At 33.4% G+C, this 27,674-nt stretch overlaps 1 protein-coding gene and 2 pseudogenes across 2 annotated transcripts; 1 reads left to right on the plus strand and 2 right to left on the minus strand.

Moving 5' to 3' along the window:
• Window positions 1–6,483: 6,483 nt before the first annotated feature.
• Window positions 6,484–8,310, minus strand: LOC146912392 (F-box/FBD/LRR-repeat protein At4g00160-like; annotated as a pseudogene).
• Window positions 8,311–19,948: 11,638 nt separating this feature from the next.
• Window positions 19,949–23,289, minus strand: LOC146912393 (uncharacterized). Its single transcript, XM_085720723.1, has 2 exons — window positions 21,490–23,289; window positions 19,949–21,400 (listed from the first exon to the last, which is right to left on the minus strand). The coding sequence occupies exons 1-2, from the start codon at window positions 23,287–23,289 to the stop codon at window positions 19,949–19,951; spliced, it is 3,252 nt and encodes a 1,083-aa protein (XP_085576849.1).
• Window positions 23,290–23,510: 221 nt separating this feature from the next.
• Window positions 23,511–25,386, plus strand: LOC146912394 (polyadenylation and cleavage factor homolog 4-like; annotated as a pseudogene). Its single transcript, XR_015016534.1, has 4 exons — window positions 23,511–23,931; window positions 23,986–24,377; window positions 24,540–25,082; window positions 25,339–25,386. The product of XR_015016534.1 is annotated as a polyadenylation and cleavage factor homolog 4-like (transcript).
• The last annotated feature ends 2,288 nt before the right edge of the window (window positions 25,387–27,674 follow it).

Raw genomic sequence — 27,674 nt, forward strand, 5'->3', positions numbered from 1 at the left:
TTTGCTAATATGAATGAATGATTAAATGACATAGCAAATCATTTATGTGATTGCTACTATTTTTAAGCGTCTTTCTAACAATTGCTTCAATGATCCATAAAATGAAAAATTGGGTTAAAAATAATTGTGTATTTTGTCAAGTAATAATTATACCATCTTTTCTTCCAAAAAATTACACCACTTTTCTTTCTATTTATTTTTGTAACAAAAAAAAAATTTAGAAGCAACTATACATTTTACACATGTTTTACAAACATTTCATGTGTGCATCACAAAGACCTGTGCATCAATCGTGATCTTTCAAGTTTCAAAGACGACAGTTTCTTTTAGTTGTCTCATTTTTCGTGACAATTAACGAGAGCCAAGGGCAATTACTGTGACATGTTGGATTATATGTTTTTGTTGATCCTTATTCTCAACGCCAGTATTTTCACATTGACAATTATATGTTGTTGTCTCGAGAGTTACATCCAGAGGAGGGCGATAACCAATGAAGATGGTGAAGATATTGATGTGACGTCTAATGTTGTGTACGAAAAAGTATTTCAAAATGTGTAATATTCCATAATATATGCTATGTTGTCATTAAAAACCGTTTATTTCTTTGGTGTAACATGTTTGGTTGGCAATACAATATTTACCGATATTGTAGCTTTTGTTTGGCGATAAATTTCATTTATGTAGTTTAATTATTTAAATTTCATTCCACTATATCTCGGTCTATTATATATCAAATTATTCTAACTCATAAGACCCGTGCGACGCACGGGTCTGCGTTCTAGTATAAAATATTTTTGATTAGTTTCCTATAAATGAAATCTATGATTATCAGATAAACCCTAAAAAAAAAATCACGCTAAAACAGCAACAGAAAAATAATAAATAGGCGTAAACGAAAAATGCAGAAGAAGCAATAAACCTAACAAGAAGCAATAAACCTAACAAGAGTTGTAATACAAGCGGAAATTAACCTCAATTGAAGAAGCTGAAAGAACTCTTTTTCCATCGATCCTCGCTCACACCTTTCTCCCAATTATTAAACCTAGTTGCTACTATTTATATTAAAAGCCCTAACAAAGGTAAGGCCCAAAGGTTCACCACAATTTTATTTAAGAGCCATAATATATAATTTTTTTTTGGACAAAAATAAATGATATTCATTCATTCAGATTGATAGAGTACATCGATACAATACAAATCAAAATTCACTATAAACAAAAGGATGAATCTGTGAACAAACTCACATCATCCATGTTAATAGCATAAAACGGCAAAGTACCTATGCCTACAAATATGACTAATATGAATATATTCATGTCTCCGAAATACTCATGTCTCCGGATCTGAAACGTTGACGACGCCAAAGTCATTGTCATTGATAGCATCTGCACTTGCTCAAAGCTAATCTTTCAACTTGAAACAAATAAACACCACACTAAGACGGAAAATCAAAAATACACCCCACAAAGATAGGAAATCAAAACAAACAGAGTCGTTCAGAGACAACGAAACCACAAAAACAAACGAAAGAAAACAGAAAATATGTGAAATCACTTATTCAATTAGGATAGAAAGAAAAACAATTCGGAGGGGTGATTTTTGGGTCAAAATTGATCCTAAATCACCCCTCTGAAAAGAAAAAGAAGAAGAAGAAGAAGAAGAAGAAGAAGAAAGAGGTGACGGCTAGGGTGTGTGAAGGAGAGAAGAGAGAGGAAGAAATGAGTTTTTAAAAGCCATAATATATTGTCTATTTTTTTTCCCACCTTACCTTCTTCTCACGTGTCCTCCAATATTATAAAAATACTCTCCTTTGGATTCTATAATTCAAAAAGTATTTTGAGTATTTTCAGATTGTATGATTCGTATATGACTAAAACCCATAAATCTTATTGTAATGTTGATACGAAGGTTTCTGGATACCGTCATATCATTCCAACATAAAGTGCAAAACAATTTTCAAGATAGTAAACATGTCAGTTTGGCTAGTCATTTTGATCCTTGAATACTAAGAAGCATTGACGTAGACATCAAACACAATATTGATATGGACACATCGACACTAGTTGTAATTTGAGAAATAAATTATTTGAGCGTAACACATGTGTCGTTGTTAGACACCGAGCACACATTTGACCATTTTAATAAATTAATAAATTAAATACATTTATGACATGCCTAGATTTTTTTTTACAAAAATAAACGATATTCATTCATTCAAATTGATATAGTGCATCTATACAATGCAAATTCTCTAAAAACAAAAAGGATGAATCTGCAAACAAATTCATAACATCTATGTCAATAGCATAAAACGGAAAAGTACAAAAGTTTACACAAATGACTATATTCAAGTCTTCAGAATACTCATGTCTCTGGATCTGCAACGTGGGCGACATCAAAGTTGGATTTGCACTGAATGAGAGCTGATATGACAACCCGAACCGAATAAATACCTGAACTAAACAAGAAAAACAAACAACGCCGCACAAAGACGACGAACAAACCAACGTCACACTAAGATGGTGAATTCACAAAAGAAAAAAAACGTAATAGATGTGAAAACCACTTATTTCAAAATAAGGGAAAGAGAAAAACGAGTTAGAGGGGAAGAGAAAAACTTTGGTGGATGAAGGGGAAGAAACTAGGGTTTTGGTGATAGCTCACAAGAGAAAAAAGAGAATTTATCACATTGAAATTTTTATTAATGAGCTCTATTTGAATTGGATTCTGGTATGCCTAGATATATAGATTTAATATCCTTCATAGTAATTTTATAATAAAAAATCACTTATAGTCGAATCCAAACAAGTTAAAAATCATTTTTTAAAGTGATTTTGATTATGGTAAACAAACACAAAATAACTTTTGGTTTTCTATAAAATCAATAGAAAATAATCTCTAAAAGTTTGTATCTTATTTACTAAAAAAATAAGTGATTTTGGTATTCAATAATTTATAGATAATTTTTTAGAGATATTATAAGTAGAAAATGTTTTTTGTTTGTTTTCAATAATAAATAAGACTTTTTCTTTGAAACAATTGATTTTTTATTTGTACACAAATATATTAAAGCAGTGATGGAATCATGAATTTAGCTTAGGGGGACCGAGTTGAAAGTATAATTTAGCGAATAATTTTTTTAAATGCACAATATATTCAAGATATATTAAAATTTAATATATATCCAAAAAGATATTTGAAAAGCACAAAAAGATAATAGAAAACAACCGAAACGCAAATGTTTCTGCTATAGAAATTTGGTGCATTGATGAATGGATGAGAATACTATAGATATTTGATGTTTTTTTCTTTCTAATAATATTTCTGCAAGACATTTTATTTTAATGTCATTGGCTCTTTATAAAAAAAATTAATCGCTTTTTGCTCTATTGTTTTGTTGTTCCAAGTTCTCAATGTTTATCTTCAACTTAGAAAACAGTTGGTTTATGTTGCACTAATCCTTAACACTTTATCCTTAAAAAAGAGATATATAATTAATTCGTTTTTTACTATATTAGTTTTTTTTTTGGTCTAGTAGCCTGGTGGCTGAAACTCACACAATTATATTTTAATGTCATTGGCTCTTTATGAAAAAAATTAATCGCTTTTTGCTCTATTGTTTTGTTGTTCCAAGTTCTCAATGTTTATCTTCAACTTAGAAAACAGTTGGTTTATGTTGCACTAATCCTTAACACTTTGTCCTTAAAAAAGAGATATAATTAATTCGTTTTTTACTATATTAGTTTTTTTTTTTTTGGTCTAGTAGCCTGGTGGCTGAAACTCACACAATTAAATGTTTTTTTTTGGTCTAGTAGCCTGGTGGCTGAAACTCACACAATTAAATGTGGAGAAGTGGAATGTCCGGGATTCGAACCCCGACCCCTGCATAAATTATGCAATGTCCATACCAACTGAGCTAAGCTCACGGGGACTACTATATTAGTTTCTAGTCTATACAATATTGACAAAACAAGACAAATTATTGATTCTATAGGAACATGATAACACTTATCCTGACCTACCAACAAATGTATTAATTTGATTCCAATTTTTTTTTTTACATGGATGAAATGACAAACATCAAATGATACTCACACTACGAAGTTCTGGGTTGCACCTAGGTACAATGCACTATATAACAATATTGACATTGTCGGTTGATTTAGATTTTACAGACTGAAGTTTCATTATGTAGTGTTATTAGCAGATAGTGAATTTCGCAGACACACACTTAGTCAACATAATTGAAACAATTAACCTCAAATTTCTTTGAAGCATCATTTTTGGGGAATTAGTCACTTTAATCCTTGAATAGGAAAGGAGTCGTCACCTTAGTCCTTGAATGCAGATAAATTGCAAAATATTCCCTGAATGTAGACTCGGTTAGTCAATTTAGTCTCTGAATGCAGACTCCGTAAGTCAATTTAGTTCCTGAATGTAGACTCCGTTAGACACTTTAGTCACGTAAATTGACCAACAATGTCTACATTCAGGGACTGTTTTGCAATTTCTCTGCATTCAGGGACTAAAGTGACTAATTCCCCCATCATTTTTCTATTCCTTTTTTATGAGGACTAAAAACAAAATTTGCTATATTTATAGGGACCAAAAACTTATTTAACTCTTTATACAATGAATAGCTTAAAAGACATACATTTATTCTTGTACCGTGGTAGAAGCAAGGAGGTGTGGTGAATGATGGGAGTTTAGAGCAGACATGAATGCAGTTCAATCAATTCAAGGAAGTTCTTTTGCATATTCTGCGGCAACATTCTCGCGATAATATGAAGAATGGATGGAAAGCAAAGTTAGGGTTGTCCATTAGGGGAAAGAAAAGTTGAAAGTCCTGCTAAGGTTGTCTATAAGGGGAAAATCTTGATAGAATAATGGATGGAAGCTAGAGTAGTGGATAGAAGCATGGAATCGATAGGTATGGTAAATCCTAAAATGAAGTGGTTGCGGCCTCCGTGAGATTTTATGAAGTGTAGTGTAGATGCTTCGTTTTCAACAAGCTTCGAATTGTAGGTAATTGTTGAGAGTGCGCATACAAAATTGCAGGCAATGATTCGATATTTCAAAAGAGAAATTGCAATGGGGAATTATAAACTGGAGTTCTATAGTCAAGGGTTATGATTCATCTAATAACTGTAGAAAAAATTCTACTTTTTTTTTTGGTGTCAAATATTTTAGTTAAGGAATAATGCAATTAAGCATAGAAACTTAGGTGTTTAAGGCTCAATATATTGAGTAAAAAAACGGTTAGTATACAATGTCATATACAGTTCACAAAAAATAAATATTGAGACTAAAAATATTATAGCATACTAGTATAGTTTTTTTTTTTTAAAAAAAAGTTCAAGGGAGACTGTGGCATCTGTTGGTCCCCCTTCTATCTCTATCCTTGTATCAAAGCGACTTTTTTTTAACAAAATTACGAAGGAGAACATTTAAAAATTCTGATAGCTTTTCACTTTAGAGTCAAAAATGATTTTTTTTAAAAAAATACACTAAACAAACACTTTTTTTTTTTTGTCAAGTAGCCTAGTTGCCAGAAAGTCAACTTTAAGGTGAATAAGTGAGATATCCGGGGTTCGAACTTCTGCCCATGCATATGTTATGTAATATACCTACCTATTGACTTAAGTTCACAGGGACACTAAACAAACACTTAAAAATGATAAAAGTGATTTTTTTTCCTTAACAAACCCTTAATCTATAAATTATTAAATATTAAAATCACTTTTTTATAATGTGTAACAAACTATTAGACTCTTAATACTACTAATTTATTGGGATCATGGTTCACTATTACTATATCTATTACCCCTAAAAATATATATTAAAGTTGGTATCCACCCAATTACCTCATATGTCATCCATTAAGCTTTTAATCTCACTAATTTGGTAGGTTTCATAATTAATTTGCTATTAATCCCTAAAAAAAAATCAACAAGTGCAGGTTAAATATTTAAAGGTCACATTTTAATCTCTTAATCCCACTAATTTGCATATAAAATAAAAAAAGTTAATGGAACACTAAGATTGTACTAAAATTGTAGGTTATGCCTTTAATAGTACTATCCAAGATTGTAGTTTATGCCTATAATAGTACTATCCAAGATTGTATTAAGTCTGGTTTTGTTATTAGGAAGTTTCGTCGTATAGTTGAGTCTAGTGTTTACAACTCTCATGTTGATTCTCTAAAAGAGAAGCTAACGTGGTTGCTCATCATCTTGCTAAACCAATTATATATAGTGCTAGCTCTCAAGCTTATTTTGATATCCCTACATGTATTGATTCTAGTCTCATAAAAAAACCAAAACAACATCAGATTCAAGTTGTATGATGTAACCAAAAAAAAAAGATTCAAGTTGTATGAATTGTAAATTTGAAAGCTACTTGAGATTGAAAGACAAATGAAATGAGATTGAATAGCAATCTACTTGAACTGAAAAGAAGTGAGATGAAAAACTGAAAAGCAGATTGAATACAAACACAAAGAATGAATCATATAAAAATCTGAAATATCAAGAAAAACATCTGATTTATTTTATTAAATAATATCTTGTCTACACAGAATCAAAACGAAGGAAGAGGGAGAGAGTTTGAAACAAAGCCTATATATGTTGTCCAAACTATCAAACACTAATATTCAAGTAAACATACTTAAATTCAAATGAAATTTTACATTTTGGAGATATCCTTGGATAGGAAGACAATTCTTCTCCAATCTGATTTATTTTCAAAAGCATTTCATCTGAGGAGACAATCCTTGGATACGATTCTCATGTCTTGTAAGAGACTCGCATTCTGCAAAATATATTTTGCAAATTGAAGATCATTTGCCGAGCCATCAAAGTTTAAAATCGTACATGATCTGAGGTGTGACAAAACACATTCATGAACGGAAATTGGGCATTTGCATTTCCTGGACGAGCTGGTCTTCGTCCACTGTCAAAAGGATAAAAAATAACATTTATCAAAATCCATAAAAAAGAAAAAAAAAATAACAAACAAACAAACAAATATCCTACTCAACAAACCTTTTTAATATAAAGAATTTGAAGCTTGGGAGAATGGCAGAGAAGTTCGACTACACAATCCCAATTATGAAATGTGAAATAACAAAACACTAGTTCAATATGAATTAAGTTTGAAAACATCGAAATGACATTGAAAGAGGTCTCTTTAAACCAAAATTTTATGCGTAGAAACTCGACATTATCAATACCATTAAACTGAGCATCCACTTCACTAATACTGGCTCTAACCAATTTAGGCAAGGTCAAGGATTTAAACCCTTCTTCTGGTACATTGTAACTAAATGTATTGATATACAGAGCATGCAAATCTTCTAGGATAGGACAAGCATAGAGAAAATTTATATAATCATTCCAATTTTCAAAATAAACATATTCCAAAGTTAGGGTTTTTAGTGATGGAAGATCAACACAAGAAGTATTCTTTCCAACATTTAACCTTTCAAGTTTGAGAACAACAAGGGTTTGGGAGATGAAAAAGCTGGGCTTCAAGGTGTGGTAATATAGAGTGAGATGAACTTCCTCAATACTACGCTGTTTTGTGGCTTCTAGCCATTTTGTCACATTAAATTGACCATTTTGATTGTCTTTAAAAAGACACTTGAGGCGAAACATTTTGAGGGGTTGGTTTGTTGCACGAGGAGAGGGCAGGATAGTATCGACAATGCGACAGAAGCGAAGGAAGGTGTCATAATCTTTGGTGGTTTCATCTTCAAAGCAAAGAACAGGTAGTGAACAACATAGTTTGCTCCACCGTTTCGAAAGAATGGTTGTAGTGAAAGAGAGTTTTGTTGGGAGAAAACTAAGAATGTGTTGCAATAACTCATCCGGTAAATCACTGATTCTATCGACCAAACTGTTTCCATTGTTATAAAGTGCCTGCTGTGAACGAGAAGACCTCTGACACAAACTCAGATCATCATAGCATACCTAAAACGGCAATATAAAATATTTTTGATTAGTTTCTTATAAATAAAAGCTATGATCATTAGATACCGGTACTATAATTTACTTAAAAAATTAGCTGCAGAAATCACAAATATCTGGTTGTTTGAAGTGAATCATCCAATTATCAGGCATATTGGGTTTAACAAAACAATTAGAAAACCCTAAAAAAAAAAAAAATTAATTCACGCAAAAACAGAAACAGAAAAACAAATACGCATAAACAAAAAATACAGAAGAAGCAATAAACCTAATAAAGAGTGTAATACATGCAGAAATTAACCTCGACTGAAGAAGAAGTTGAAAGAAGCATCTCTTTTTCCATGGATAATCCCTCCCTTCTTTTCTTCATCGGCAAGGTAAACACCTTTCTCCCAATTATCAAACCTAGTTGCTACTAGTTATATTAAAAAAGCCCTAACAAAGGTAAGGCCCAAAGGTTCACCATAATCTTATCTTATTTAAGAGCCATAATATATTGCCTTTTTTTTTTTTTTTTGCACCCAACCTTCTTCTCATGTGTCTTCCAATATTTTAAAAATACTCACGTTTTGATTATGTGTCTTCCAATATTCTAAAAATACTCACGTTTTGATTATATAATCCGAAAAGTATTTTGGGTATTTTCGGATTGTATAATTCGAATATGACTAAAACCTATAAATCTTAATGTAATATTTGATACGAAGGTTTCTGCTTAGTGTCGTATTATTCCAACATAAACTTCAGGACAATTTTCGAGATAGTATGAGTGAAGTGAAATGATTATTGTCCTTCAATTAATTGAAATTGTAAACACATCTCTTTGGCTATTCATTTTGATCCTCGAATAATATGAAGCACTGACGTAGACATCAGACACAATATTGATATGGACACATCGACACTAGTTGTAATTTGAAAAATGAATTATTTGAACGTAACACATGTGTCGGTTTCAAACATCGAGCACGCATTTGACCATTTTAATAAATTAAATACATTTATGGTATGCCTAGAATTTTTTTTTTTTGATAAAAATAAATGATAGTCATTCATTCAAATAAAGTAAATTTGTACAATGCAAATTTTCTAAAAACAAAAAGGATGAATCTGCGAACTAAGTCACAACATCCATGTTTATAGCATAAAACGGCAAAATACAAAGGTTTACACATATGACTATATTCAAGTATTCAGAATATCCATCTCTGGATCTGCAACATGGGCGACGTCAAAGTTGGATCTGCACCGGATCGATGCTGATATGACAATTTGAACCGAATAAATACATGAACGAAACAAGAAAAACAAACAACGCCGCACAAAGACGATGAACAAACCAACGTCGCACTAAGACGACAAAATCATAAAAGAAAAAACGTAATAGATGTAAAAATCACTTAATTAAATAAAAGGGGAAAGAGAAAAAGAGTTAGAGATGTGATTTTGGGTCAAAAATTGACCCTAAATCACCCCTCTTTGGTGGATGAAAGAGAAGAAACTAAGATTTTGCTGACGGCTCACAAGAGTGAGAAAGGAAAAGAGAATTTATCACGTTGAAATTTTTATTAATGAACTCTATTTGAATTGGATTCTGGTATGCCTAGATATATAGATTTAATATCCTTCATGGTAATTTTATAATAAAAAAAATCACTTATAGTCGTATCCAAACAAGTTAAAAATCATTTTTTAAAGTGATTTTGATTATGGTAAACAAACACAAAATAACTTTCGGTTTTCTATAAAATCAATAGAAAATAATCTCTAAAAGTCTGTATCTCACGTACTAAAAAAACAAGTGATTTTGGTATTCAATAATTTATAGATAATTTTTTAGAGATATTATAAGTAGAAAATGTTTTGTGTTTGTTTACAATAATAAATAAGACTTTTTCTATCTACCAAAAAAAATTAAAAAAATAAGACTTTTTCTTTGAAACAATTAATTTTTTATTCGTACACAAATATATTAAAGCAGTGATGGAATCATGAATTTAGCTTAGGGGGACCGAGTTGAAAGTATAATTTAGCAAATAATTTTTTTAAATGCACAATATATACAAGATATATTAAAATTTAATATATATTCAAAAAGATATTTGAAAAGCACAAAAAGATAATAGAAAACAACCAAAATGCAAATGTTTCTGCTATAGATATTTGGTGCATTGATGAATGGATGAGAGTACTATAGATATTTGATGTTTTTTTCTTTCTAATAATATTTCTGCAAGACATTTTATTTTAATGTCATTGGCTCTTTATATAAAAATTTTAATCGCTTTTTGCTCTATTGTTTTGTTGTTCCAAGTTCTCAATGTTTATCTTCAACTTAAAAAACAGTGGTTTATGTTGCACTAATCACACTTTGTCCTTAAAAAAGAGATATAATTAATTCGTTTTTTACTATATTAGATTTTTTTTGGGTCTAGCAGCCTAGTGACTGAAGCTCACACAATTAAATGTGGAGAAGTTGGGTGTCCGGGGTTTGAACCCCGACCCCTGTATAAATTATGGAATGTCCATACCAACTGAGCTAAGCTCACGGGGACTACTATATTAGTTTCTAGTCTATACAATATTGACAAAACAAGACAAATTAGTGATTCTATAGGAACATGATAACACTTATCCTGACGGCCAACAAATGTATTAATTTGATTCCAATTTTTTTTACATGGATGAAATGACAAACATCAAATGATACTCACACTACGAAGTTCTGGGTTGCACCTAGGTACAACGCACAATATAACAATATTGACATTGTCAGTTGAATTAGATTTTACAGACTGAAGTTTCATTATGTAGTGTTATTAGCAGATAGTGAATTTCGCAGACACACACTTGGTCAACATAATTGAAACAATTAACCTCAAATTTCTTTGAAGCATCATTTTTCTATTCCTTTTTTATGAGGACTAAAAACAAAATTTGCTATATTTATAGGGACCAAAAACTTATTTAACTCTTTATACAATGAATAGCTTAAAAGACATACATTTATTCTTGTACTGTGGTAGGAGCGAGGAGGTGTGGTGAATGATGGGAGTTTAGAGTAGACATGAACGCAGTTCAATCAATTCATGGAAGTTCTTTTGCATATTTTGCGGCAATATTCTCGCGCTAATATGAAGAATGGATGGAAAGCAAAGTTGGGGTTGTCTATAAGGGGAAAGCAAAGTTGATAGAATAATGGATGGAAGCTAGAGTAGTGGGGAGAAGCATGGAATCAATAGGTATGGTAAATCCTAAAATGAAGTGGTTGCGGCCTTCGTGAGATTTTATGAAGTGTAGTGTGGATGCTTCGTTTTCAACAAGCTTCGAATCGTAGGGTACGTTGTTGAGAGTGCGCAAACAAAATTGCAGGCAATGATTCGATATTTCAAAAGAGAAATTGCAATGGGGAATTACAAACTGGAGTTATATAGTCAAGGGTTATGATTCTTCTAATTACTGTAGAAAAAACTCTACTTTGTTTTGGTGTCAAATATTTTAGTTAAGGATTAATGCAATTAAGCATAGAAACTTTTGTGTTTAAGGCTCAATATATTGAGTAAAAAAAAGGTTAGTATACAATGTCATATACAGTTCACAAAAAATAAATATTGAGACTAAAAATATTATAGCATACTAGTATAGTTTTTTTTTTTTTTTTAAAGTTCAGGGGAGATTGTTGTAACACCCATACCAGACGTATCTAGAAAGTCTAGCACGTGCGTTAATATTAGTACTGGATACATTAAAATATACAACATAAAATTTTACGAATGAATAATAATTACATCAAGTCACGTTCGTATAAATCATAATACAATACAACTCATCCATACATAAAAATACATCCTTGATGACCATATCGTCCTGCAGCTTTACGAACGAACCCTTGACGTAATATCCATCCAGCTCCGAACATGCATAACATCCAGCTTATCTGAAACAAATAAGGATTGGGATGAGACATAATGTCTCAGTGAGTTCCCCTAAACCCTAGGCTATAGGCAACCTCGAGGGGAAACCTACGGTTAACACGTGTCTACATTACAACCTGACGGTTGATTATACGTGTGTGGGGACTTGCATGCTTAGACGGTAGTGCATACTAGAGCCGTCATAGTCTTGACTTAACTTGTTATAGGCTTCACTTCCTATACGTGTCATGGCGGTTGAGGGAACCTAGACCACATTGCCAAGAATACGCTCTACGTATCGAGGCCTAAACATAACATATCATGACACTAATCTAAACCGGACGATTAGGGGAAACCTAAGATCGTCATCGGTATCATGTTCTTTACTTGCTCTAATCCATGTCTTGTACTTGTCATGTAGCATCTAATGCTCTTATTCTTAAACATAAACTTGCATGGATTCACTCTTGCATACTCATGAACATAACATAATCATAATCATATCATACATAAATGTATCTAAGTTCATTCATTGGGTTAGCGTTGAACAAACAATTATTATCTTGGTTCATTTTACGGATAGTCCCGGGTGGAGTAACCCCGAGATCAATCCCATACATGACCGATGTACGTACATCGGACTCCCTCGGTGTCATGCGGGTCCCTTGTGGCTTAAACCGTTCCCCTTAGGTCGAGAACCTCCCGTATCCCCCTAGCGTGGATAACAAGAGACACGAGCACCTACGTCTTGCTTATTTCAGCGACATGCGGGTCCCTTACGGCTTGAATCGTTCTCCTTAGATCGAGAACCTCTTGTATCCCCCTGATGTGGATAGCAAGAGACATGCCACCTACTTATATTAGTCATAGTCTTGTCGTTCATATAAAATAAACTTATACATACATGCTTGCTTATTACCTCGGACCCTTGAGTCGATCCGATTAGCGGTATACTTATACTTGTTCATGCTTGAAAGTTCTTAATCATGGTGGAGTGATTAACTAATCAAACCACGACTTAACATGCTTACTATCTTAATCTTAATCATGTGCGAAGATAGCATACTTCGCGTCTTAACATTCTAGGGATCTTGCTAACTAGCTAATTCTCGACAACTATGTCGAGGCTCTAGTTTTCCCTTGCTTAATGAATATTTTGCTACCCGATTCATGACTTGTTTCTCTCGTATGCCATGCCTTACTAACATGCTTAATACTTGCCTCATATCATAAAAAATCATGCTTTCATTAATCATCATTTGAGACCTTGGTTTGAGGGGTTTACATTCGTTAAAAGACACCACAGAGAAAACTGCGTCGCGAATCCCCACGCCTGCCTGAAGCGAGCAAAACAATGGGATTTCTCCCTGTCTTACTCGCCTAGGCGAGTAGATTTGCTGGGGAGGCGAGCAGCAGCTCGCAGCTGCGAGTTGGGGGCGAGCAGGACCCCCTTTTTGGAGTTCTAGCTCGCCGTGGCGAGTAATAACTCGCTGTGGCGAGTTAGGACAGTCCAGAACACTTAAAAATGGTATTTTTGACCCAAAAACCTCAAACCAAGTGTCTCTATATGTTTTGGTACATATTTGATCATTGGAAACTTATAAAACATGCATATGGCAAGTATTAACATGTATAGCATGCATGACATAAAAAGGGGCAACTAGACTAATACATAAACCCTAGAATTTCATGTTATTCATACTAAACATCCATGGCATAATCATAATCCCAAAGGGTAGGAAAACTAGCTATGGAACTCACCTAATCAAGTTCTTGAAGCATCACAAAGTTCCAAATCCAAACAAGCCAAAACCCTAGCTTTAAACACTTACTTCCTTGACTTAGACCAATCCATTTTATTGCTCTTTCTTGCAACCTTAGCACCATGATTTCTTGATCTTGAAGAAAACCTAGCTTGAAACCTCTTTCATAATACCATGAGCCAAACCATAACTCTTGACTTCAAGACAAAATCAACTTCAAGGTTGTTTTCATGCTTCACTCTCCAACTCCATGAAATAGGATCCTTATAAGCCCTAATCAACAAAACAAAAGCCTTAGCTTCTTGATCAAACCAAACCCTAAATTTCTTAAACTTCCCTTGAGAAGGACAAATAGTTAAATCATCTCACTACAACTTCATATCACTTCCTTGAACAAGGGAGAACCATAACATAAGCAAGCTCTAGCTTCCTCTTTCCCAAACAACAAAACCCTAACCTTGAATTTCTTATAAAGAGGAGAAGAAGTGGAAAGAAGCTTACCCCAAAGTACCAATCTCTTGTAGGATGATAGAAGGACCAAACTTGAACATGATTCTTGATGAAGAAGACTTGATGAATTGGTGAGGTAGGGAGAGAAGAAGGAGAGATCGATGGAGTAGAGAGAAGGAAGAGAAAAAGTTTGCCAACATTTGAAGAGAGAGAAAGAGAATAGGAAATGAGATATTTTTGGGTTAAAACCAATTAAATATCCTTTCCACGTGAAATTACCATTATGCCCTTGCCTTTAAACGTGTTAAATCCGACACTATACTTTTCCCGTAAATAGCTGACATGTCATAAAATGTTTCCATTAATTTGCTTTTCCATAATTTAATTCCTCTGACACGGTCAACGGGTAATATACCGACACTGTCAGGCGGGATATTACAATTGTGGCCTTTGTTGGTCCCCCCTTCTATCTCTATCCTTATATTAAAGTGACTTTTTTTTAACAAAATTACGATGGAGAACATTTAAAATTTCTGATAGCTTTTCACTTTAGAGTCAAAAATGATTTTAAAAAAAAGGCTAAAGTGCAACTTTGGCCCCCTATCTTTCAAAAAGTTGCGATTTTGGCCCCCTAAGTATGAAAACTACAATTTTGGTCCCCCATGTTTAGGGAAATATGCTCTTTTAACCCCCTAACTTAAGGGAAATATGTCTATTGACCCCTTATCTTTTCAAAATGTTGCGATTATGGCCCCTTATCTTTTCAAAATGGCCCCTTTTTTGGACACGTGTCGCCTTCTCAGCAGTTTTCAAAGTTAGGGGGCCAAAATTGTAGTTTTCAAAGTTAGGGGACCAAAATCGCAACTTTTTGAAAGATAAGGGGCCAAAGTTGCACTTTAGCCTAAAAAAAAATGCACTAAACAAACATTTTTTTTTGTCAAGTAACCTAGTTGCTAGAAAGTCAACTTTAAGGTGAATAAGTGGGATATCCGGGGTTCGAACTTCAGACCCTGCATATGTTATGTAATATACTTACCTATTGACTTAAGTTCACAGAGACACTAAACAAACACTTAAAAATGATCAAAGTGATTGTTTTCCTTAACAAACCCTTAATCTATACATTATTAAATATTAAAATCACTTTTTTTTTAATGTGTAACAAACTATTAGACTCTTAATACTACTAATTTAGTGGGATCATGGTTCACTATTACTATATCTATTTCCCCTAAAAATATATATTAAAGTTGATATCCACCAAATTACCTGATATGTCATCCATTAAGCTTTTAATCTCACTAATTTGGTAGGTTTCATAATTAATTTGCCATTAATTCCTAAAAAAAAATCAACAAGTGCGGGTTAAATATTTAAAGGTCACTTTTTAATCTCTTAATCCCACTAATTTGAATATAAAATAAAAAAAGTTAATGGAAACACTAAGATTGTACTAAAATTGTAGTTTATGCCTATAATAGTACTATCCAAGATTGTACCAAGTCTGGTTTTGTTATTAGGAAATTTCGTTGCATAGTTGAGTCTAGTGTTTATAACTCTCATGTTGAGTTCTCTAAAAGAGAAGCTAACGTGGTTGCTCATCATCTTGCTAAAGCAATTATATATAGTGCTAGCTCTCAAGCTTATTTTGATATCCCTACATGTATTGATTCTAGTCTCATAAAAAACACCGAAACAACATCAGATTCAAGTTGTATGATGTAACCAAAAAAAACAAATTAAATGAGATTGAATAACAATCTACTTGAACTGAAAAGAAGTGAGATGAAAAATTGAAAAGCAGATTGAATACAAACACAAAGAATGAATCATATAAAAATCTGAAATATCAAGAAAAAAACATCTGATTTATTTATTAAATAATATCTTGTCTACACAATCAAAAGGAAGGAAGAGGGAGAGAGTTTGAAACAAAGCCTATATATGTTGTCCAAACTATCAAACTAAAAGTTTACATATTAGTCAAGAAAGTAAATAAAAACACTAATATTCAAGTAAACATACTTAATATTCAAGTAAACCCTAGAATACTATGAAGCACTAACATAGACATAGACACTAGACATAATATTGATATTGACACATTGAACTGGTAGTAAATTGAAAAAATGAATTATTTCAACGTAACGACGTTTGTCGGTGTCAGACACCAACACGCAACTAATAATTTCAATAAATTAAACACATTTATCGTAAGCCTAGATATATAAATTCAATATCCTTCATGGTAATTTTATAATAAAATTTTTACTTATAGTTGTATCCAAACAATTTAAAAATCATTTTTTAAAGTGATTTTGATTATGGTAAACAAATACATAATAACTTTTCGTTTTCTATACAATTGCTAGAAAATAATCTCTAAAAGTCTGTATATTAAGTATTAAGAAAGTAAGTGATTTTGGTATTCATTAATTTATAGATAATTTTTTAGAGATTTTATAAGAAGTAAAAAATGTTTTGTGTTTGTTTACCATAATAAAAAAAACTTTTTTTTAGACAAGTGATTTTTAACTTATTTGTAGACAACTATATTAAAGCAAGGATGGAGCCAGAAATTTAGCATAGGGGGGAACAGAGTTGAAAAAATTACAAGATATAAGAAAGTTGAGTACATTGAGGTTTTTTAGAGAAATACGAGACTAGAACGATCTTTGAAAAGCACAAAAAGATACCATGAAACAACTAAAATCCAAACGTAGGAGGATGCAATTGTGATCATGGAATCGTAGGCAGTTGTGTGTGCATACAAAATTGTAGGCAATTATTCGATATTTCAAAAGAAAAATTGCAACAAGGAATTATAAACTGGAGTTCTATAGTCAACTGTTACGATTCTTCTAAAAATTGTAGAAAAGACTCCACTTTGTTTTTGGTGTCAAAGATTTTCATTAAAGATTAATGCAATTAATAAGCATGGGAACTTAGATGTTTAAGGCTCAATATATTGAGTCTAAAAAAGGTCAGTACACAGTTCACAAAAAATAAATATTGAGACAAAAAAAATATGTAGCATACTAGCATTATTTTTTTTCTTAAAGTTTATGTGAGATTGTGGCCTCTGCTGGTCTCCTTTCTAGCTCTATTCTTATATTAAAGTGATTTTTTTAATAAAATTACGATGAAGAACACCTGAAAATTCTAATAGCTTTTCATTTTAGAGTCAAAAATAATTTTTTTGACTAAAAAAAATACTAAACAAACATTTTTTTCAACGAGTGTGGGGTAAAGGTCACTTTTTAATATCTTAAGCTCACTCATTTGCATAAAAAATAAAAAAAAGTAAATGGAAACACTATAAAATTTATTTTTTAAAATAGTCATAAGTTTTTAAAATTTTATCATATCGGTACATTTTTTTTTGACAAAATAAAAGATATTCATTCATTTAAATTGAAAGAGTACATCGATATAATGCAAATTCGCTAAAAACAAAAAGGATGAATCTGTGAACAGGCTCACAACATCCATGTTAATAGCATAAAACGACAAAGTACAAATGCCTACACATATGACTATATTTAAATCTCCGGAATAACCATGTTTCCGGATCTGCAACGTGGATGACGCCAAAGTCATTGATTGGATCTGCACTGGATCTAAGCTGATCTGACAATCTGAAGCGATCAAATACTTGAGAGAAACAAGAAAAACAAACAACGTCGCACAAAGACGACGAACAACCAACGTAGCACGAAGATGAGGAAATCACAAAATAAAACGAAATAGATGTGAAAATCACTTATTTCAATAAAGGGTAAATAGAAAAACGAGTTAGAGGGATGATTTTGGGTCAAAAATTGACCCTAAATCACTCCTCTTTGGTGGATGAAGGAGAAGAAAGTAGGGTTTTTGTGACGGCTCACAAGAGAGAAAGGAGAGAGAGATATATTGCTTTTGCTTATATGTAAGCTTATAAAATCATCAATGAGTACAGTGCAAATATTTAACGGTGTTTTACATATAAAATAAAAAGTTATTTAATAGAAACACTACGTTAATTTTGATCTTTAAAAAATGGTCATGAGTTTTTAAAAATTTATGATATCGACTTTCTCATATATGTACATAAAAATTTGTTCCCGCATATATAAACATTTAAAATCCACAACGGACGTAGTGCAGATATTGAAAGGTGTTTTTCATATAAAATAACAAAATACTTAATAGAAACACAACATTAATGTTGATATTTGAAAATAGTCACAAGTTTTTAAAATTTATCATATATACTTTCTCGATACATAAAAATTTGTTTTCGCATATATACGGAAATAAAATCTCCGACGAGTGCGACTCAAATATTTAATTGATTTTTGTATATAAAAGAGAAACATTAGATTAATGCTAATAATTTTTATTTAATATATTTAAACATTGACAAATTAACGATGTAATTTTTTTATATAATTACCGTAATATTACGCGATTCTTACGGAAAAACTGTGTATTCTACTAGTTTTTAATTTATTAAACTCCAAATTATTTACTACCTTTTAATAAAAATTTAAGCAAACTACTTTTACTTATCCCTCAATGTACGCTTAGTTAGATACTCGTGAGAGTATTTTTCGGTAACAACAGTTACTATAATTTAGCCCTTAAAAATATATAGTTACTATAATAATTTAGATAAACTTCAATCGGATTACCTCAAAATAAATGACAATCGTTGGATCAAACTTAATCAACGATTACAATTAAAATGACGAGGATCACATTAGTTTAATCATTTGATTATTCGTCTTAAATTAAGCAAAATTATGGTAACCCTAGTTATATAAATAGTTGCAACTCGTAAGTCTCCTTCAAAAGAAATTTACTAGCAATAAGAAAGTTAAGAAGGATTAAGAATAAAGAAAACGATTAATTAAGAAAACAACAACAACAACAACTGCGTCAACATCAGACAAACAAAGCTTTAACACGTTTGTATGTTTCTTTTTCTCTCTCCCTAACTCTTTCTATCTTTATTTTTTGAACATAGGTTTTTCCCGATTCTTAAACCCTAGCCCTAATTTATAGACTCGAATTGAGTGGTTTTGTTTTAAATGAACTGATCATGCAATGCATCGTTTTGTAACTATTACCGATACAAATATTAGACACGACATGGAGACCGACACACCAACACCGTTAATAATTTGATAAAATCACGTAATTTAAAGTAATTGGTGTTGGTCTCGATGTCCGCATGTCCGACGCCTAATTTGAGTAAATCACATAATTTGATGCAATCATGTACATAAGTGTTGTGTCATGTTTGGCACTGATACTCACGCATGTCTGACATCGGGACGTACACCTAATTCGAGGAGTGTTGCTTTATGAATTGATCATAATAACTTCAATCTTTTTAATTTATCTCTGTTTTGATTCATAAAATTAATTCCTATTATGAAATTTAATTAATGAGTTTTTTTTCTCTTATGAATTGATGAATTCGAATTTTGAATGTTGATTAATAATAATGGGTTTAATAAATAATGATAATGAATGGAATTAATGAATGGTTTCAAGAATCTTTGAAAACATTGTGAATTTTGCATGCTTCTATTTGTTGTATCCGTTTTTCTTTTTGATTTTGAGAAAAAAAGGACAAAGAAAAAAAATTAGAAAGAGGAAGATTTTAAATGTGATAGTGAAGTGCCACAATTATAGCAGCAATTTGATAACATTTTGTACAGAACAGCGTATGCGGTTTGTCCAAAGTCGGCTACGATATTTGGTATAGCGCGGTTATAGTTGTTATTTTACAATAATGTTTGTTACTTTCAAATAGGGGCTCTCTTATTTTGATTAGATTAAAAGATTTTTTTTGAAAGAAAGAAGCTTATATCATTTCATTTATAATAATGGTTTCAATACAATGTGGGATAACATAATAAATCATGGGACTAGCTAAGGATGTGGCTTCTCTTGCAAGGGCATGAGCCGCCGCATTCGCTTGTCGCCTAATAAACTCGACCCGGGAGTTTGTAAAGGAGGAGGAAAAAATCTCACGGCACGCGTCAATTATATTACCAAACTCTGTGACATTGATCGTGCGGGAGTGGAAGGCATCTCGAGTGATTTTTGAGTCAATCTCAAAATCTATATTGTCAAACTGCATGTCTTGCATCCATTGGAGGGCATGATATAGACCTAACGCCTCGCCGACAGCCACGGGATAAATTTGATCAAAATTCAACACTTTAGCTAGCACAAAGATTCCAGACTCATCACGAATACACACGCCGATACCTGTCCTCTGAAATCGTTCCGAAAACGCCGCGTCTACATTACACTTAAGTCTCCCATTGCTCGGAGGTGTCCATCTCGGCTGAACAGCAGCTGCTGGTCTGTTTTGCTGCTGTACGTGAGCTTGCATTGAGCTAGCAGACTGCTGCTGATGCTGTGCGTGAGCCTGCACAGAGATAGCAGACCGCTGCTGCAAATTCTCATGCTGAAACGCTGCTGAACGCGGTCGATTTGCTTCTTGCCAATCTTCAATCAAATGTCGAGCCCTGTCAACAACCTGTGCACTATTTTCATCAACATTCTCCCAAATTTTAAGGTTCCTATGCTTCCATAAACTCCAAAAAATAGCAGCAATCCTTTGTTGAACATTCATTGGCAGCTTATGCAGTAAATAAAAAATGGTATTAACAGCATTATCCGACTGTATTGCTGCATTTTGAACTTCATGCCAAATTCCGGCGGAATTCCAAACTTGGATAGCAAAAGAACATTCAAATAAAAGGTGATTCAAGTCCTCATGAGCAGCATCGCAACTTGCACAGTCCGTCGGACACGAGACCCCTTTATCTTGCAATCGAACTCTAGTCGGTAAGCACCCCCGACACATACGCCAAACCAGATTTTTCACCTTCGGCGGCACCTTTAATTGCCAAATGCTCTGCCAATTACCCGGACGACGGAGATGAGAAACATCAATTAACTCTTCCACACATAACCTATATGCACTCCGCACCATATAACAGCCATTACTTTCTGCTTTCCAAATGAGGCGATCATGGATAACTTGGTCATATAGAGGCGTATGCAATATTGCTGCAGCAATATCAGTTCTGAAAATCTGTTGAATAAGGGGTGCATTCCAATTCTTACCATGTTCAGATAATAAGCTTTGAACATTAAAGTTGCGAACATAAACACCTTCTGCAATATTTCCATCAATAGATCCTCCATCAGCCAACCAAGGTGCATCAAGGATAGGAATAGTTGCACCAGAGCCAATGCTCCATCTTGCTCCCCACGGACAATGAAACGGGAACGTAGGATACTCCTCCAAACATAGCTCGGATTATGACCAATGCTAGCATTAAGAAAGGATTTAGTCGGAAAATATCGAGCTTTAAAAATACGAGAGACAAGGGAATGTGGCTCCGAAAGAAATTTCCAAGCTTGCTTTCCTAACATCGCAAGATTAAAGGCGGACAGATCTTTGAAGCCCATTCCCCCGTGAGATTTGTGCATGGACAGCTTTTCCCAACTCAGCCAATTTATACCTCTATGAGTGGTTCTACCATGGCCCCACCAAAACGAGTTCACCATCCTTTCGATAGAAGTAATAAGTGTATCTGGAATTTGGAAGAGACTCATGACATAAGACGGAATAGCTTGGAGTACCGACTTAATCATGACCTCCCTTCCTGCCTTCGAAAGACACTTGCTACTCCAGGAGTTGATTCTTTGCCATACCCGGTCTTTAATGAAAGCAAAAGTGGCTGTCCTATCTCTCCCAATCATAGACGGCATGCCTAAATACTTACCTGTTCCCATCACAGCCCTGACCGCCAAAATATTAGTAATATTATGTTTCAAAGCATCAGACACGTTTCTGCTATAGAATATTTCTGACTTCGGCAAACTAATAGCTTGGCCCGACGCCGCCTCGTAAGTATTCAGAATATTTTTCATAACTTGTGCCTGACTTTCTTCTGCTTTAAAGAACAAAAAACAGTCATCAGCAAACAACAAATGAGATACTGACGGAGCCCCGCGACATATACTAGTGCCGGATATAGTTTCATTTTCCTCGGCATTTCGTATTAAGGAAGAAAGGCCCTCTGCACAAATAATAAAAAGATACGGGGAGAGGGGGTCCCCTTGTCGCAAACCTCGTCCTGGAATAACAGGTCCAACATGTTCCCCATTCACAAGGACGCTATAGTCAACCGATTCAACACACATGGCCATCCATTGAATCCACTTGTAATTAAATCCCATTTTTTCCATGACCGCTTTCAGATAATCCCAATCCATTCTGTCATAAGCTTTGCTAATGTCAAGTTTAAGAGCAACAAACTTATCATTTCCTCTAGTTTTTGTCTTCATAAAATGGATAACCTCAATAGCAACCATCGCATTATCTAATATGGATCTATTAGGAACGAAAGCCGACTGATTGTCAGAGATGCACTTATGAAGAATAATTTTGAGTCTGTTAGCAAGTACCTTGGAAATGAGCTTGTATAACACATTACAAAGAGCAATGGGGCGCCAATCCTTCATAGAAGTCTGGGAGTTACCTTTTGGTATTAAAGCAATATTCGTCATGTTCAAGTCGGGTGGGAAGGATCCTGTGTCTAGCCAAATGCAACATTCTTTGAAAATCTCATCACTACACATGTTCCAAAATTGTTGATAAAAACCCGGACTGTAACCATCCGGACCGGAGCATTTATCCGGATGCATGGAGAACATTGCCTCACGAAATTCTTCCTTGGTGAAAGGTTCTGTAAGTGTTACATTGTCATCATCTGTCACTGACTGCCGGATAACTTGTATAACAGGGGCCGCATGATTATTATTTTTTTGGAATAACTCCAAAAAATAATTCTTTGCAATTTCACACATACCTTTGTTGTCAGAGATTTTATTACCTGAGGTGTCCTCAAGAGATAATATTCGGTTAACCTTCTTTCTAGCAGTAGCAGAGGCATGAAAGAATTTCGTGTTCCGGTCACCGTCTCGATACCAATGAGTTTTAGCACGCTGCCGCCAATAAGCATCTTCTTGAGATAACAACCTGCTCATTTTCTTCCTCAGCCGCACCAACTGGTCTTGGTTATAACCTGTACTATTGAGACAGACATTTTGAATTTGGCGCCGACATTCTTCAATATCAATCTTTAATTTATTGCAATTCTCTCTATTCCAATTCACCATATCAGCCGCACAATGACTCAATTCTCTCTATTTCAAAATATTAGATTAAAAGATGTTACATGAAGAATTGTACCATTTAAGTTGAATTATGATATTTAGATGATTTCTGATTGATGTTCACATTTATGATAATCATGTTTTCCCTCTATTAGTCTATGGCATATATCAAGAACATTGTTGGAATTTTCTCTAACCAATAATTTTTTTTGGCTTCAGATTTGAATAGCTTCGGATAAAGGAAGAAGATGCTTGCCCGGAGAGAAATACCTACAAATTCTTCATCATTTATCTCAAACTTTCCACGAAAAAGATGTTTTGATGAGTTCAGCTATCTCAGCCACGGACAACCTCGTCAAAATCCAAGATTTCTAATTGATGCCTATGGTAGTGAGAAAAGACAAGAAACTTCATGGATGAATACTGAAGAGGAGTTCAATTGGGAAGATATGATTCCGACACCAACTATTGGTTTCTATTCTCATCAGAAATGCCTGTTACTGTTGCCGCCAGTGCCACATCTTCAGTGTCAAGGGTGCAACCTTGTCCACCAGTTTTGCCAGCAACTTTTGAAACAAGGCCCTCCGTAAATGTGCATGCTCGACGTCCTCCTATATATCCATCGAAGAATCCTGTTAGGAATCCGTTCGAATCAATAAATGCTAATAGTACCGCTGTGAGTCATGGTCTAATTAATAGACCTATACCTGTGCATGAACATGGTGTTGCGAATAATGGTATCAGTAAAAGAAACCTGCATCAGTTGCCTAACTCGCCAACCAGTTGGACAAACACCGCCTTTCCAGTCTTTTCCATCTCAGAATCCAGCAGCGTCACAATTCACTTTGCCAAGACATGGCCTCCTGCCAAATGCACGACCTGTTATGCCACTTCCTATGCCAGACCAAAGAATCGGAAACAACTCTTTCCGACCTTTACCTCCAGCTGGCCATGCTCTACCCCAGATTCTACCTCATCCGAATCCTGGTCCTAATGTGTCAAGCCAACAGCCAACTGTCGGATATTCTAATTTGATTAGTTCACTCGTGGCCCAAGGTGTTATCTCATTGGCTAATCAAGCCCCTGCGGAGGTAACTAAATTGGCTAATCAAACCCCTGAGGAGGTAACTAAATCGGCTAATCAAGCCCCTGCGGAGGTAACTAAATCAATCCTTAGTTCAATTTTTATATCACATTTTCCTTCCATTATTGTTTAATTGCGTACCAATTTTGTTATTATATTATGTTTGTAGGATTTTATTGGCCTTGAGTTTGATCCAAATATTCTCAAGGTTCGTCATGAATCTGTAATCCGTGCCTTATATGGTGATTTTCCTAGACAGTGCACAACTTGTGGCCTCCGATTCAAATCCAAAGATGAGCACAGCAGTCACATGGATTGGCATGTAACTAACAATCGTATGTCTAAAAACAATAAGCAGAAACCCTCTCGCAAGTGGTTTGTGAGTGAGACGATGTGGCTTAAAGGTGCCGAGGCATTGGGAGTCAAGTCAGCTCCAGGTTTTTTGCCAACCGAGACCACTGAAGAAAAGAAAGAAGACGAAGAGTTGGCAGTTCCTGCCGACGAGGATCAAAATACATGTGCATTATGTGGAGAACCGTTTGACGTGTTTTACAGTGATGAAATGGAGGATTGGATGTGCAGAGGAGTTGTATACCTTAATGCGGCTAATGGAATAACAACAGGCATGGACAGGTCGCAGTTAGGCCCCATTATTCATGCTAAATGCAGATCTTAATCTACCCCGTCTGAGGATTTTGCGATATATGAAGGGGTATGTGTTTCTCATATTATTACCTTAATATGCATTTGTCTTGTTTTTTTTTTCGCCGCCTTCTATGTCACAATAGATTGCAAGATTAGGCCTTATTTAATCGCTGCTAACTTATGCTCAAACAACACATATCAATGTCTGCCTATTTAATCGCTGCTAACTTCGCATGATGTTATTATTTCAAGTGAACTTTTGCATGTGCTGATGTTCTTCAAGCAGCAAATATTTATTCTTTTGATTTCCTCTTTGTATGCAGGGAACGTATGAAGAACGCTGTCAAAGAAACGAATGTGGAGCTGACTAAAGTAGTCCATTTTTGTTCGCTGTAACTTACGAGTTCCTGATTAATGTATGGTTTTACAATTTCTTTTTAAAGTAGAGCAGAATCTTCTGAAATACATGGCCTCTGGCCTAAATTATGTACATGTATAGTTGCTCTTGTGTAACATCATATTTTATTGCAATCAAAAGGTTACATTTAACCTGCAATTTTTCAATTCCTTGCAACTATTGTTTGAATTGTTGTATCCAATATAAATGGTGCATTGATGAATGAATGAGAATACTACTGATATTTGATGTTTTTTTATTCCCTTCTATGAGTATTTCTGCTAGAGATTTTATTTTACTGTCAATGGCTTCTTTGTCTTAGTGTTATTTAATTACTTTTGCTCTATTGTTTTGTTGTTTCAATGAATGAAAAAATTCTAAGCTTTGGGCAGGGACGGATGCATGTTGGAGCTATATGGGACTATAGCTCCACATGTTTTTCCCTATTTTTTTTTTTTTTAATTTTAATAGATAAAACACATATAGCACACACGTACGGTAGCAACTGCAAGTGTGGAACGTGTTTTTTTAGCTATGAAAGTTGTGAAGAGTAACCTATGTAATAAAATGGGTAATCAGTGGCTAAGAGATGTTCTATTAACAATTAACAATGATGTCATTTTATCTCATTTTCAACAAATGGATAGGAGATGATTTTCGTTGTAATGTATTGTATCAAACAATAAGGTAATAATATTTGTCGATTAAAAAAAATAGTTTGTATTACTCCTTCCGTCCCAGATTAACTGAGCCAAAAGCTCATTTCACATGTATTAAGAAAAATGTATAAATGAAGGAGAGAGAAAAATAGTTTTAAGTGCACTTGTTAAGTACTCCCTCCGGTCCTTATTACTCCCTCCATTTCAAAATACATGTCCAATTTTTACAGTGTGCACTATTCACTTGACTTACTTTGACCATACTTTTTAACTAATCTGTAAATACAAATATTAGCATGTAAGATGTTGTTTGATTTGTCTCGACAAATATTTTCAAAATATTAAATTTTTATAATTTTTTATTTTATATAATTAAAGATATTAACGGTCAAAATTGTGCATTGGCATATGTGAAGTGGTTGACTTGGACATGTATTTTGAAACGGAGGGAGTATAAGAAAAAGTTGACTTTTTAGGTTCATAGAATAATTAATGTATCTTATTGTAAATATAGACTAGATACATCACTTGCACAATGAACCAAAAAAGTTAATTGTTTCTTATAATAAGGACCGGAGGGAGTATTTGTGTATTTTCCACTATCATAAATGTAAAGTGGAATATATTGAATTATAATAATGAAAGTAGTATTAATTAGAGTTATAAAGGGAAAAAAGTAATTAATATTGTATTGAAAAATGAAATGGCTCAGTTATTTTGGGACATTTTTTTTTTGCAAATGGTTCAATTATTATGGGACGGAGGGAGTATTATTTATTTGAAATTTTAGCTCCACATGTACCTAAAGTTTGGATCCGTCCCTGGCTTTGGGATGGAGTCACCAATGTGCAATGTAACTTAGAAAATAGTTCATGTTACACTATAATCTTTAACACTTTGTCCTTAAATAAGAGATTTAATTAATTCGTTTACTTTGAATGTATTTGAGTCCAAACCCTTCCTAGCGTGTTGTCTTATTCCTCAATCAAAATTCTTTGGAGATCTTCTTAGCTTAAAATTCTATGAAACGTCATTATTTTTCTCCCTATTATATATATTTAATGTACGGTGCTATTGCGGAATTTGGATTTCTATCAAAGCAAAAAAGAATATTGAATTTCTACACACTCTTAACCAACACTAGTCTTAAACAACACTTGATTAAAGTGAATGAATCACATAGTTCACATAGTTACAAATAAATTAATAGTAATTATGATTTATAAACAAAATATAAACAAATTGAGTCTAATGGATATACATTCATGGTGTACACTAGTTTTACAACGTCGTTAAATAAGAAACGATCATATTATCATGTATGTTTATTTTATAACTTCTTTTAAAAAATAATTACGAAATCCTCCATTCTTATTGTATATTACTAGTATAAAACTAATTTACATTGACGGTATGCATTCCAAAATATATTTTATTTAATTTCACTTTTGTTTATATCTTACAAAAAATTTAGCAATATAATTAATTTGTAACAAAATTCCCAACACTTTGGTACAATTATTCAACACATTCTTTCTTTTGACAAATTTTAAACAAATTTTGTATTTATAATTAGTGCGTGAAACTCATTTGAATATCACTA

The sequence above is a fragment of the Medicago sativa genome, chromosome 6 (genome assembly GCF_051527215.1).
Source record: "Medicago sativa cultivar Bolivia chromosome 6, Bolivia_mono, whole genome shotgun sequence".
Lineage (NCBI taxonomy): Eukaryota > Viridiplantae > Streptophyta > Magnoliopsida > Fabales > Fabaceae > Medicago > Medicago sativa.

Coding starts and splice junctions, on each gene's coding strand:
- LOC146912393 (XM_085720723.1), bottom strand. CDS start 23,289: ATGGTGAATTGGAATAGAGAGAATTGCAATAAATTAAAGATTGATATT. Junction 21,401..21,489: donor TTTCGGAGCCACATTCCCTT/GTCTCTCGTATT, acceptor TGTTTGGAGGAG/TATCCTACGTTCCCGTTTCA.